The sequence below is a fragment of the Mauremys mutica genome, chromosome 20 (assembly GCF_020497125.1).
Source record: "Mauremys mutica isolate MM-2020 ecotype Southern chromosome 20, ASM2049712v1, whole genome shotgun sequence".
Classification (NCBI taxonomy): Eukaryota; Metazoa; Chordata; order Testudines; family Geoemydidae; genus Mauremys; species Mauremys mutica.
Window position 1 is genome coordinate 23,132,602 of NC_059091.1, and position 11,091 is coordinate 23,143,692.

The window sequence follows — 11,091 nt, forward strand, 5'->3', positions numbered from 1 at the left end:
GGGCTTGTACGTAAAAAGGAGAGGCCCTTGTTTTAATGGCCGGCCGCACGGAGGCTCGGGGGGGGGGGGGGGGACACGACGATGACAGTCAGTCTTAAAACAAAACGCTTGCGCCTTCGCCGAACTAAAAAATAAAGCCCCGTAGCCTCTGTTCCTGCCTGGGGCTGGGCTACTGGGGGGGGCTCTCGGTCTTCACAGCCTCTGGGGCCGTTTCAGGGGAGGGACAGCACGTCTCAGCCCCCGCGCCGCTCCCCTAGCGGAGAGAGAGAAGCTAGAGTCAGGGTTAGGGGTTATTACAGCTGCACGGGGGCCAGGGGCTGCCACGCCTCTGATCCCCCCACCCCCGATTCACAACCACCCCGGCCAGTCCTCACCTCCTTGAGCCTCTTGCAGGGGATGTTTTTCAAGTGGCTCCTGTCCTCCAATCGCTCCTTCCGCTTGTTCTGATGCAGCTTCCTCTTGTCCTGCAGGGAGGTGGAAATGCCCCCCCTGGAAAGGCAGGAGGGGGCTGGGTGAGGACGGCTGCTGAGCTCAGCCCAGCAGCTTTTCACCCCCAGGGTTAGCTTCAGCTTCAGCCCCAGCAGTGGAGTTTGCTCAGCTACAGGCAGGAGGGACAGCAGCTGCCTCTGGGGTGGAGCACGGCAGCTGTATAACAACAGGCCCTGAGGAGCCTTCACGTAGCCAGAGGGGCTGGAGGCTTTAAAGAGACCCAATGGAAGCAGGAGAGGGCTACCAGCCTGGCTGGGTAGTAGCCGCACAGGGGTGGCACCTTGCTCTGATCCAGATCCAGAGTCGTCCTGGCCTGGAGTTGGATTCAAGGTAGAACAGCAGCCCCTGGCGTTCACTCCTCCCCACCAGGCGTCCCTGCAGCTGTCACAGCTTGTGCCTTCCTGTCAAAGATGCACTTTGCACACCAGTCAAGTCTCCAACCAGCCCCAGGGAGGTAGATCGGGTCAGTCCTAGCTCCACTTTACAGCGGGGGAAACTGAGGCAGGGAGCCAGGAAGTAACTAGCCCACTCACCCAGGAATAGAACCCAGGAGTCCTGCATCTGAGCACACGCACACACCCCTCCCGCTCAGTCCTGGCCCCCCTTACCCTGCCTTAGCCTTGGCCTTGGGGCCCCAGTACGCTTCGGGATTCTCCTGGAATCGCTTCAGCCCCTGCTTCCTGGATTTGGGGTTGGCGTCCTCGCGGATGGTGAAGGAGGCCTGCAGCCTGGGGCAGGGAGGAGAGGGAGACAGGCGGCTGAGTGCTTTGCAGGGGGTGGAGCAGCCTGGGGGGCGGGGAGAGTGGATCAGCCCCATGGGCCCATCTAGCCTGGGATTCCTCACCCACCACCCCCTGGCTCAGGCCAGAGGGCCCCGTCTCCCAGCTGCGCAACACACCTGCTGGAATAACCTGTCCCGGGAAAAGTTCCTCCTTAATCCACCTTAGCCAGCTGCATTGCCCTGCAGCAGGGCTGGGCGGTCCCCCCAGACCCTCTGCACTACAGGGGCAGGGTCCTGGAGAGGCTATACCAGCCCCCCCTCCCTCCCCGCCTCTTCCCCAGTGATCTCACGGAAGGTCAGTATCACTGTTTTACAAATGGGGAAACTGAGGCACGGTGGGACATGACCCACCCACACTGAAGGCCAGTGGCAGAGCCAGGCCTAGAACCCAGGGGTCTCACGTGCTGGTCCAGCGTTCTCCCCCCTAGGCCACGCCGCCTCCCCGCTGCCTCCCACCAGCAGCAAAGATGGCAGCGCGCCAGGTGCCGGCCTGATTCCCGTGGAAGCCCCAGGCCGTACGTGGGCTCCACGGAGAGGATGTGGAAGGCTGGGCTGGTGTCGGAGAGTCGCTCTCTCTTCACGGGATGGAGTCTCTCCTGGGGAGAGAGATCAGGTCATTTTGTTCCTTGACTTCGACTCCCCGCAGCCCTGGACTCCCTCCGCACGCAGCTCAGCCCGTGCCCCTCAATCCTGAGCCCAACAGATAGGACCCCCCCACCCCCTGCCTCCCCCCGCTACCGTCACCAGCCTCACAGCCAGCCAGGGGTCCCCATTAGCTGTGACCTGATTGGGGCTGGGGGGATGAGGAACGCTAAGCTTCCCCCTCCCCCCAACTCACCCAGCATCTCATGATGTCCCAGAGGATGGAGGGCGGCGCATCCGTCTTGATGGCGTTCTTGCAGGCGTGGGAGAGCGACACGCGGTAGCCGGCGTGGAGGAGGGCGGATCTGGAACCGGAGGGGAGCCCTCAGGCCACGCTGCCTGCGGGCCCCGGGGCTCTCCGAGGTGGGGGCAGCAGCTCTCCCCAGCACCCCCTAGTGGTGAGTGGAGGGGGGGCGCTCTTCCCCCGGGGGGGGAATGTGCTGCTTCCAGCCCCAGCCTCACTCCTGGCCTTACAGGCAGCGTGTCCCGGTGGAGGGGGGGCCCCGTCTGGCTCTCTGCCTCCCCTCTCCTGGGGGCGGGTCCCTTCCCGGCTCTGTGCCTCATTTCCCCGCCCACTCCAGGGGGGTTTAGAGCAGATGCTCCTTGGGGCAGGGGCGGGGGCTGGGCCGGCTCTGCCCGGCGCCTGCGGGCGGGTCCCGTAACGCCCCGAGTACCTGAACTGCAGCAGGGAGGGCGTGTTGCAGTGGATGGTGCTGCTCAGGCAGTCGAGGGTGTAGTACAGCGGGACGTCGCTCAGCTCCTGGCCACAGGGGAACACGGTGGCTCAGCACAGGCCCCGCCCAGAGGTCCCACCCTCCCAGTTGTTCCCCAACTCAGACCCAAAAGCCAACCCGATTCCCCAGCAGGGCCCTCACCTCGGTCACCATGCTGAGCACCCCCTGGATCCGATCCTGTGTCCCGAACCGGCCCGGGTTGCTCCCCAAGGCCGACAGGACCCTCTGGACAAAGGCTGGGTCGTGGAGGGGCTCCGCCCACATGGGGCCACCCAGCTGGGGGAGAGAACGGCCGGTGAGGGCGGCGTGCCCGGCCGTACGGGACTGGGGTGCACTGGGGGGGAGCGGGGGGCTCACCTGGTGCCGCTGGTGGCAGTGCTCACAGGAGGGGCCCACTGGGGGGCCTGAGGCAGCCGAGTATTTAAAACTGAATCAATCAGAACGGTGATTAGAGATCTAATGCGGTACAGCCCCTCCCCCAGCTGCGCCCCTCCATCCCAGCCCCCCTCCAACCCCCCCTTTCCTAACCTGAGATCTCGTCCAGCTCCACCCCCCCAGCTCTCCCAGGCCAGGCCTCCCTCCAGCTGGGGACCCCCCTCTCCACTCTCCCCAGCCATTCTGCATCTCCGTAGGGACAGCCCAGCCCAGCCCAGCCCCGGACCCTCCCATCCAGGGGGCACCAGCTCTGAGGACAGGTCCCCTCCTGCTGCTCTCCGGGGCCAGGAATCGGAGTCAGCCCCTGTCCCGGGCTGAGGTAGAGAACCCAGAGCCCCCTACTTGCTCCCGTGGCTGGTCATCTTGCCGAGTCTCTGGAAGTGGTGCGTCCCGCAGCCCACACAGTTATACACCAGGGCCTGTTTGCTGCAGAGACAGGAGGCGATGCAGTGAACAGCAAGCAGTGGGGATGCCAGCAGGGGGCGCCGCAGGGCTGGGGCAGCGCCTGGCCTCTCCAGCAGGGGGCGCTGTGGAGAGCAGGGTGGGCTGCTTGGCCGGCAGCCCAGGATGAAACGCTCACCTGGCAGAGGCTTTCACTGTGGCCTGGCCGGTGAAGACCCGCACGAAGACCCGGATGTAGAAGTCGGCGCTGACCGACAGGAGCGGCACGATGTAGCGCTGGTAGCAGTTCGCCCGCAGGTCCAGGCTGTGCAAGATGATCCGCAGGGCCTGCACGTGGAAACGGGGTCTCGAACAGGCGCTGCGGAGCCGGCCTCAAGGAGCGGCCCGTGAGGCAGGAGCGCTGGGGGGCGGCCCGGGGGCCACACTCCCCTTCCAATACTGGGCCGGATTCCCCGCCCAGCTCTGCTGGGACGCGAGTGCGCCAGGTCTCAGCCCAGCCCGAGCAGGACCAGTAGGGCCCCAGGGCTAAATGGGCCAGCGGTTCTCAAACTGAGCTCAGCGAGTCACGTCTGGGGCCGCCGGCCCCACTGATCAACTCCTCGCCCTCCCTCCCAGCCCCTCCTGCACACTGCGGAACAGCTGTTCGACAGCAGGGTGCTGTTTGGGGGAGGGGGAGGGCCTTGGGGGAAGGGGTGGAGTGGGGGTTGCTCACCCCTGGAGAAAATTAGAAACCAGCTTGGCGGGTCCATGAAAAATTTTAAATCAAACTGAGGGTCCTCAGGTTGCTACGGTTTGAGAACCACTGCTCTAGGGGGCAGGCAGGTGGATGGGGCGGGGCATGGAGACAGAAGCCCTCCCCCCCCCCCCACTCACCATCTCGTGGCAGAACTTGCCCTTGATGGACATGGCTCCGTACTTGCTGTAACACGTCTCCCCGCTGTTCCCGGCCATCACCGCCATGTCGGTGCAGGTCACGCACAGCAGGCCTGCAAGGGGGACATCCCGGGGGCGGTCAGTGGAGGATTCTTCCCCCAGCCACTGGCCTCACCTGCTCCAGGATTGGAAAACCCAGCCTAGGTGGGTCTCTGCCCAGAGTTCAGAGCCTGGGACAGCCACTGGGGGCCTCGCTTCAGAGGTGGAGGAGGGAAGTGACCTGCCCCCGGGCCAGATCGAACCAGGAGTGCAGATTCCTGGCCACCCTGCTCTAACCCACCAGATCCTACATCCAAGGCATCCGTGGAAGCTTGCAAATGTGGCAAGTCACTGCTGTGAGGAAGCTCGCAGCGCCAGCAGCCCTGGTGCTGCCCCCTCCCCCCCCGCCCCACTCACCTCCTTCACTCACTGCCTGCACGGCGGCGTCCAGGAAGGTGGCAGGGCTGCCGTACGGGTCCAGGTCGATGATGTCGAACGGATGCTTCTCCGCCTTCTGCTGATACATCAGCATCCTGCAGGCGGGACGGGGACAGACGCTCAGTGGGGGGGTCCCGAGTGCAGAGGCCTTCAGGGCCAGTTCACAGCTTAGGATATCTGAGGTCTCTTATCCACCAAGCAGGACTGGCCAAGCCCCCACCCACGCAGCCCCTCTCCCAGCCCCTGCACGGGAGACCCCCCCCCCCCCTCCAGAGGGCACAGTCTCCCTGGCTTGTTATTTATTAGGTGTATTCTGGTGGCATCACAGTGCCCAGTTGTGGCCCAGGGCCCCCCGACATTGCGCAGAGACAGAACCCAAAGACAATCCCTGCCCCAAACAGCTTCCCACCCACCTCTGTGCCAACAGTCAGCGATCGGGGTGGCTGGAGGCCTGTCCCGCGAACCCGCCCACCGCATGAGACACAGGAGTCGCTACCTGCTAACCAGCCACTTGGGGATTTCGCCAGATCCCATCACCAGAGCTAACTTAGTCCCGTTCTCCCCCCCAAAAATCCTCCAGGTACAAGGCCATTCACCCTCCTGCTTCTGAGCCAGCTGGATTGGGAAGCTCAGGCCAACCCGGTGGTCAGCTGAGAACAGCCCGCTCAGTGCACATGCCGCCAGTGGCCCATCCCTCCCCCCCCCCGCTTTACCTGGCATCGGCCAAGCTCGACGTCACCAGGTGCCCGACTCCATTGAACTGGACGTTCCTCGCCATGAGCTCGACGGCTTTGGAGGAGAAATCGTTGGCCACCACGGCCTGGAGGCCAGGCACCTCCTTGGCAAAGCGGATGGAGCGGAGCCCCGAGGCGGCCAAAGCCTCCAAGATCCGCACTCCTTCCTGCGCAGGGTGGGGAAGGGACCACATCTCAGCGATCGGTGGGGAAACGAACCCAGGGCCTCTGGATCCAACAGCACAAGCCCCTGATGCCCGAGCTACAAGCCCAGGTCTGTTAGCTACGGCTGAAGCAGGCTCATCCACCTCTGGCCACGGCCCAGCCATCACGTGGGTTACAGGCTTCAGCGCATTGGAGACTCCTGCCCAGACACTGATGCCAGGAGCCCAGTGGTCAGCTCTGGATTAGGAAGTTTCTCCATCTGTCTGAATGCCAAACTCCAATTCCCGTGCCAGGTTAGCGAGACCCTGCGCACCCACCGAGCTGGAGGGGCGAGCGCAGACCTGCCCAGAGCTTGCTCGCACCAAGACAGGCTTTGCAGTGCCGTGGGTGAAGGCAGCATAAATGGGGAGAGGGTTCGGCTCCTCCCTAAGAACTGGGGGGAGGGGGGGATGGTCAAGGGAGAATCTTCCCTCCCCACACCCTGCTTCAAACCCAGAGGGTGTGGGAGGGCCACAGCTGGGGTGGAGCGATTTAGGGGAACCTACCCATCCTACCCAAAGAGGGATCGGCTGGTCTCTCTGGCCCATGAACTCTGAGGCAGGGACTGTTTCTCACTCCGGGCAGTGCCTGGCGTGACGGTAGCGCTAGGTTTATAAGCACCTTGCACACGTCTCCCACTGCCGCCGTCTGCGCTGCCCCCTCCCCGTCGGGCGCTGGTTCCGGCCCAGCCTCCTCCCCTTCGGAAAGATCCACAACCACTTTCTCGACCTTCTCCTCTCCTGGGACGGCAACTGCAAGAGACAGAGCGGGTGGTGGGGGCGGATGCGAGGGTGTCAGCCATCCCTCCCTTCCCACTCCAGCACCGCAACAGATCTGGGTGTTAAGGGGACTGGGCAGCGTCTCTGGGTTCAGACCTCAGTGGGCAAAGAGGCCTTGCAGTTTGGGGTGGGAGGACGGGATGCCCCTCTGTGCAGGGGGCCCTCCCAGGCTGAGGAGCTAACAGGAAGGCCCTGAACCATCCCTGTTCCCAGCCTCTGGCCACGCCCCGATCTGCCCGCTATGCCAAAGCGTCCGGTACTCCGGCTAGTCCCTGCATCCCAGGGGCGATAGGGAACAGTGTGTAAGAGCAGCCTAGCTTCAGCTTTGGGCTAAGGAGGAGCCCAAACTAGGGAGAGCACAGAAGCAGCTTAAAATTCCCACCCGCAAGCAGCACGGAAAGGGAATAACTGAGAATCAGAGCCGAGCCCCTGGCATTCCCTTGGCCTGATGCACTGGGCTCAAGGCGGGAGTCTCGGGGCGGGACAGCAGGCCAGAGGGTCACAGTGGTCCCGACTGGCTTTGAAAGCTAGGGTGCTAGTGAGGGTCGGACTAATTTAACCATCCTGCTCACTGCATTGGGGCAGGGGATGTTCTTGAGAGACAGACAGACATTTCCACTTACTCTGAATCCCCTTGGCCGAAAGCTGAAGGCGAATGAATTCCGTGATCACGGCGCACCTGAGGCAGAAGGTCAGAGAGAGAGAGACACACACACAGAGGCCTTAGTGCCCATTAAGGCTCAGATCTAGGCCATGTTCCCCGATGGACTCATGCTTCTGCACAGTTTTTCCAAGCAATTCTCTCTATTGTCTTGTTAGCCCTGATTTGAAAAGTAACTGGATTTGGGGGGACCCTGATTGGAGACACATTAAGCCCCCCCCCCACCACAGCGAGTGCTTGGCACTAGAGAGGGATGGTCTAATAGGAGAGGAACGATGGTGTTCTGGAGCCCTAGGTTCAATTCTGTGCTCTGCCACATACTGCCTGTATGAACCTGGGCCAATCACTTAGCCTCTGTGTCTCGGTTTCCCCATCTGTACAATGGGATAATAGCCCTGCCCAGCCTCACTGGAGGGTTGCAAAGTGCTCATCTATTACCGTGATGGGGGCCAGATAAGTACCTAAGACAGACAGCTCCAGGCCCCCCTCTTAGTTGTACTTACGTCAGGTCTCGGTTAAACTCTTGCACGGGGTTGTAGAACACTTCGTTGGCACTGGGGAAGATGATCTTCGCTTTCCCCTCCGTGATCACGGTCTCCCCAGTTTTCACGGGGTCAGCGCAGCTCCCAGCATCCACCGCTAGATCAGATGTAGGCGGCCGCTCCTCACGCTGCTCTGGATGGGAGCCATTGGCTTCCTGCGGGCATTCCCCCTCCATGTCCTTGGAAGGACAGAGCTTCCTGGCTGGCAGATCTTCGGGTGGCGGGAATCTCCGGCCCCTTCCAGCCAGCTGATTTGTTACAGTTCTGCCCGGCTGCAGGATGCAGCGTCTCATAAACCAAGCCAGTAGAGTGAACTTAGCCTTCATCAGAACATCTTGTGTCACAGCTGTCCCCAGAATACAAGAGAGAAACAGTCCCTGAAGGATCCCCAAATACTTTATAAACTACGGTCTTACTACAGTTTGTATTGTGGTAGTGCACTGGGCACTGTATGTTATTAAGTGTATTTCAGTAACACCTAAGAGTCAAAGGCCACGGCCTCACTGTGTTCAGCCCCAGAACAAAGACAGCCCTTGCCCCAAAGTGCCTGCAACCTAGATACAAGAAGAGGTAACAGATGGCTATAGACAGGGAGCACAAGGAAATTATATCAGCAAGCGTAATGGGCAGCGGTCTCTGTACATCAGCCATTGCCATGTTTTTTGTAGCCCTCACGGCATAGGAGGAATCTGAATTAGGACAACAAAGTGGCTTTGCCAATGAGCAGGCAAACGCTACTTCTGTAGCTCTTATTCCCGTCGTACCCAAGCACTGCACAATCTTTAATGTCTTTTTACTCACAACCACTGTGAGGGAAGGAAGTGCTATTACCTGCATTTTGTGGAAAAACTGCTCTAGTTAAATTGCTGCAACAATCTGGTGTGGATGCAGCCCTACCCCATAAGGGTTTTTAGATCAGCAGAGCTTGTTTTGGTAAATTTACCAGCACATCTATATACTACTATAACCACAGCCGCAATAAGGTGTGGCAATGATCTAACTATATACGTAGAAAAAAAATCAGTGCAAAACCTGTGTCTAGACAAACCCTTAGATCATAAGCTCTGTAGGACAGGGTATCTTTGTGTCCATACAGTGCCTCACGCAACAGGACCCTGCTCCATGGCTCAGACTCTTAGGTGTTATTGCAATACAACAGCACTGTCAGCCCCACGCACCTAAAAATTAGTCATCACAATGAAAAAAAGTCACAAGGTTGCCTTAAAGTCATCAGATTTCTTTTAAATAACAGAGCTCTTTTTATTTGATTTCTCACATGGGTGCCATGGGGGTTCACTTCTTCAAGCTTTTCACCACAAGCTCAAGGACTAGGGTTGTCACCAGTCTAGGGTTTCCCCCAGGATCATCCCTTTTTTGTGTGGTAATTTCCCCAGATTAAACAGTTCAGATACCACAGGGTGGGTTGTGGGTTTTTGGGGGGTACCTCAGAGGTAGCAACCCTAATAGAGGGTGGATAGTTATTTTTCTTAAAAAAAACCAAAAAAACCAAAACACCTTGAGATTCTAATGTAGTCACATGAGACAAGGAGCTGAGGTTTTCAGGCCGGGGGGGGGGGGGCAGACAAGCCACCAGGTGTCATGAGATTTACAATGACACTGCAAGACGTCCCCACGTTCCCCCTCAGCCTGACGTTTTCTGGGAGCCAGCTCAAACTGCTTGAAGGACCGGGGGGCGGGGACCCCTCAATCCCTCAAAATTCACGTGGCGGGAGGAATGGGAGGGTGACTCAGTTTAAGGAGCCGATACCAGGTTTTGAGACTCACGCAGGATAACTCAGAGGAGGAGGAGGAAAGGGGAGAATAATCCGCAATTCCCCCAGGCTGAGGATTTGAGAGCTGAAATTTGAGGTAACTCCCCACCCCACCCACCCACAAAGCTAAATTTATCCTGAGTCCACGCAGCCCTCCCTTGGGCGAGGGGCAGAGTATCCCCTTCCCCTAATTAACACCCCCCAGGCTTCCCTCACCCAGAAAGCGCAGCAAGCTCAGCCTTCCCTCCACGCCTTCCAGGAGCAGCTACATGGGCGGCGCCATATTGTATCCTGCGGGGAGCGATCAGGTGACCCCGATCCGGCCAATGGGAGGTGCCATGTACAGGGCGGCTAGAGGGACAAATAGCTTGGCGGCTGTGACCAAAACGCGACCGGAAAATCAATCCCATTGAGAAGGGGGGCAGCGGAGCTAGGGACTGGGTTAAAGAGGAGCCCTGCCGGGTCGGGGGCGTGTCCCTCTTTTGAGGATCACTGTCAGGCTGCTCCCCCTTTAATGTGGCTGCATCATGACTGCAACCCAGGCAGCCTGACGATAAAAACCACCATGGCACAACACAGGGAACGGCGTGAGACATCCATCCAGTACCCCGCAAAATGCAGCCATGTCAAGAAAGCCACATGGCAACAGGGGTGCAAAACATGCCGCTTTGTGGACTGAGCTATGGTTCCCCACCCCCAGCCCCATCGGGATCCAGCAGACTCCCTGAGGACTGCACATATCCTGAGGGGTGGAGATCCGTAGCTGGCCCTATCCTCTCCCCTGGAGCAGAGGGGCTCAGTGGGTATAGATCTGTATTCCCATTCCCTAGTCCTCTGCACAGGCCTGGTGGGGGTGGGGGTGGGGGTGGGGGTGGGGGTGGGGAGGGGACAATGTCTGTAACCCATCCCAGCTTATCTCCCCGTGAGGCTCAAGAATCCCCCTGAGTGCTCTCAGCAGCCTCCCAGGAAGGGGTGAGGATGCTGAAAATTAAGCTGATTCCCCATCCCCATTCCTCCAGGGTCCCCAGGTGCATGCCAGGCCTGCAGACTCCACAGCTAGACAAGGCCTATTGGCCATCCTAGTCCTTCCCCACATATGGCTACTCAACTGTCTGTCTCTTCCTCCTGGCCGGGCTTGATTGGGGTGTGTGGGGCCAGAACCCCAGATATTAACATGACCCTCAAAATACAGAGAGGATTGAAATGCCATCTCAGCAACCCAGATCTGAACACCCTGAAAATGTGGGGTGCTCCCAGCAGAACCAGAGCTATAAAAGGGGCAGGGCTCCAGACCCCGCTGGAAAATCCAATCCCTCTCCAAAAAGACCCACCACCACACCCAACTCCTCCTGACAATCAGGGATGCACCTGGTAGGATCAGGGCCATAAGGGAAAATGGGTGAGGAATAATCCAGACACCATCTGGAAAATCCAGACCCGCACCCCCTCCAATTTGGAGGGAACGGTCTCCTTATCTTCCTTCCTCCCCTTAAGATTTCAAAGGAGTAATTTCTGGAGCCAAATATGGGGGAAATTTTCCCTAATTCAACCACCCCAATTTTTTTT

The 11,091-nt window shown here is 59.6% G+C and overlaps 1 protein-coding gene across 4 annotated transcripts; it reads right to left on the reverse strand.

Annotated features, from left to right (window-relative positions):
- Window positions 1-47: 47 nt before the first annotated feature.
- On the reverse strand, window positions 48-9,840 carry TRMT1 (tRNA methyltransferase 1). Of its 4 annotated transcripts, none has more exons than XM_044995005.1 (17): window positions 9,742-9,840; window positions 7,715-8,099; window positions 7,174-7,229; window positions 6,393-6,523; window positions 5,547-5,734; window positions 4,813-4,928; window positions 4,357-4,469; window positions 3,662-3,810; window positions 3,424-3,507; window positions 3,004-3,073; window positions 2,788-2,922; window positions 2,587-2,672; window positions 2,109-2,217; window positions 1,790-1,866; window positions 1,098-1,217; window positions 375-489; window positions 51-253 (listed from the first exon to the last, which is right to left on the reverse strand). In XM_044995005.1, exons 2-17 carry the CDS (start codon window positions 8,077-8,079, stop codon window positions 170-172), a joined length of 1,998 nt encoding a protein of 665 aa, XP_044850940.1. In that variant the 5' UTR covers window positions 8,080-8,099; window positions 9,742-9,840; the 3' UTR covers window positions 51-169. The 4 variants fall into 4 exon arrangements, 3 of the variants coding, with proteins under 3 accessions (XP_044850941.1, XP_044850939.1, XP_044850940.1); XR_006574559.1 differs by having other exon boundaries at window positions 235-253; window positions 375-890; XM_044995004.1 differs by having other exon boundaries at window positions 50-253; window positions 2,788-3,073.
- Between the last annotated feature and the right edge of the window lie 1,251 nt (window positions 9,841-11,091).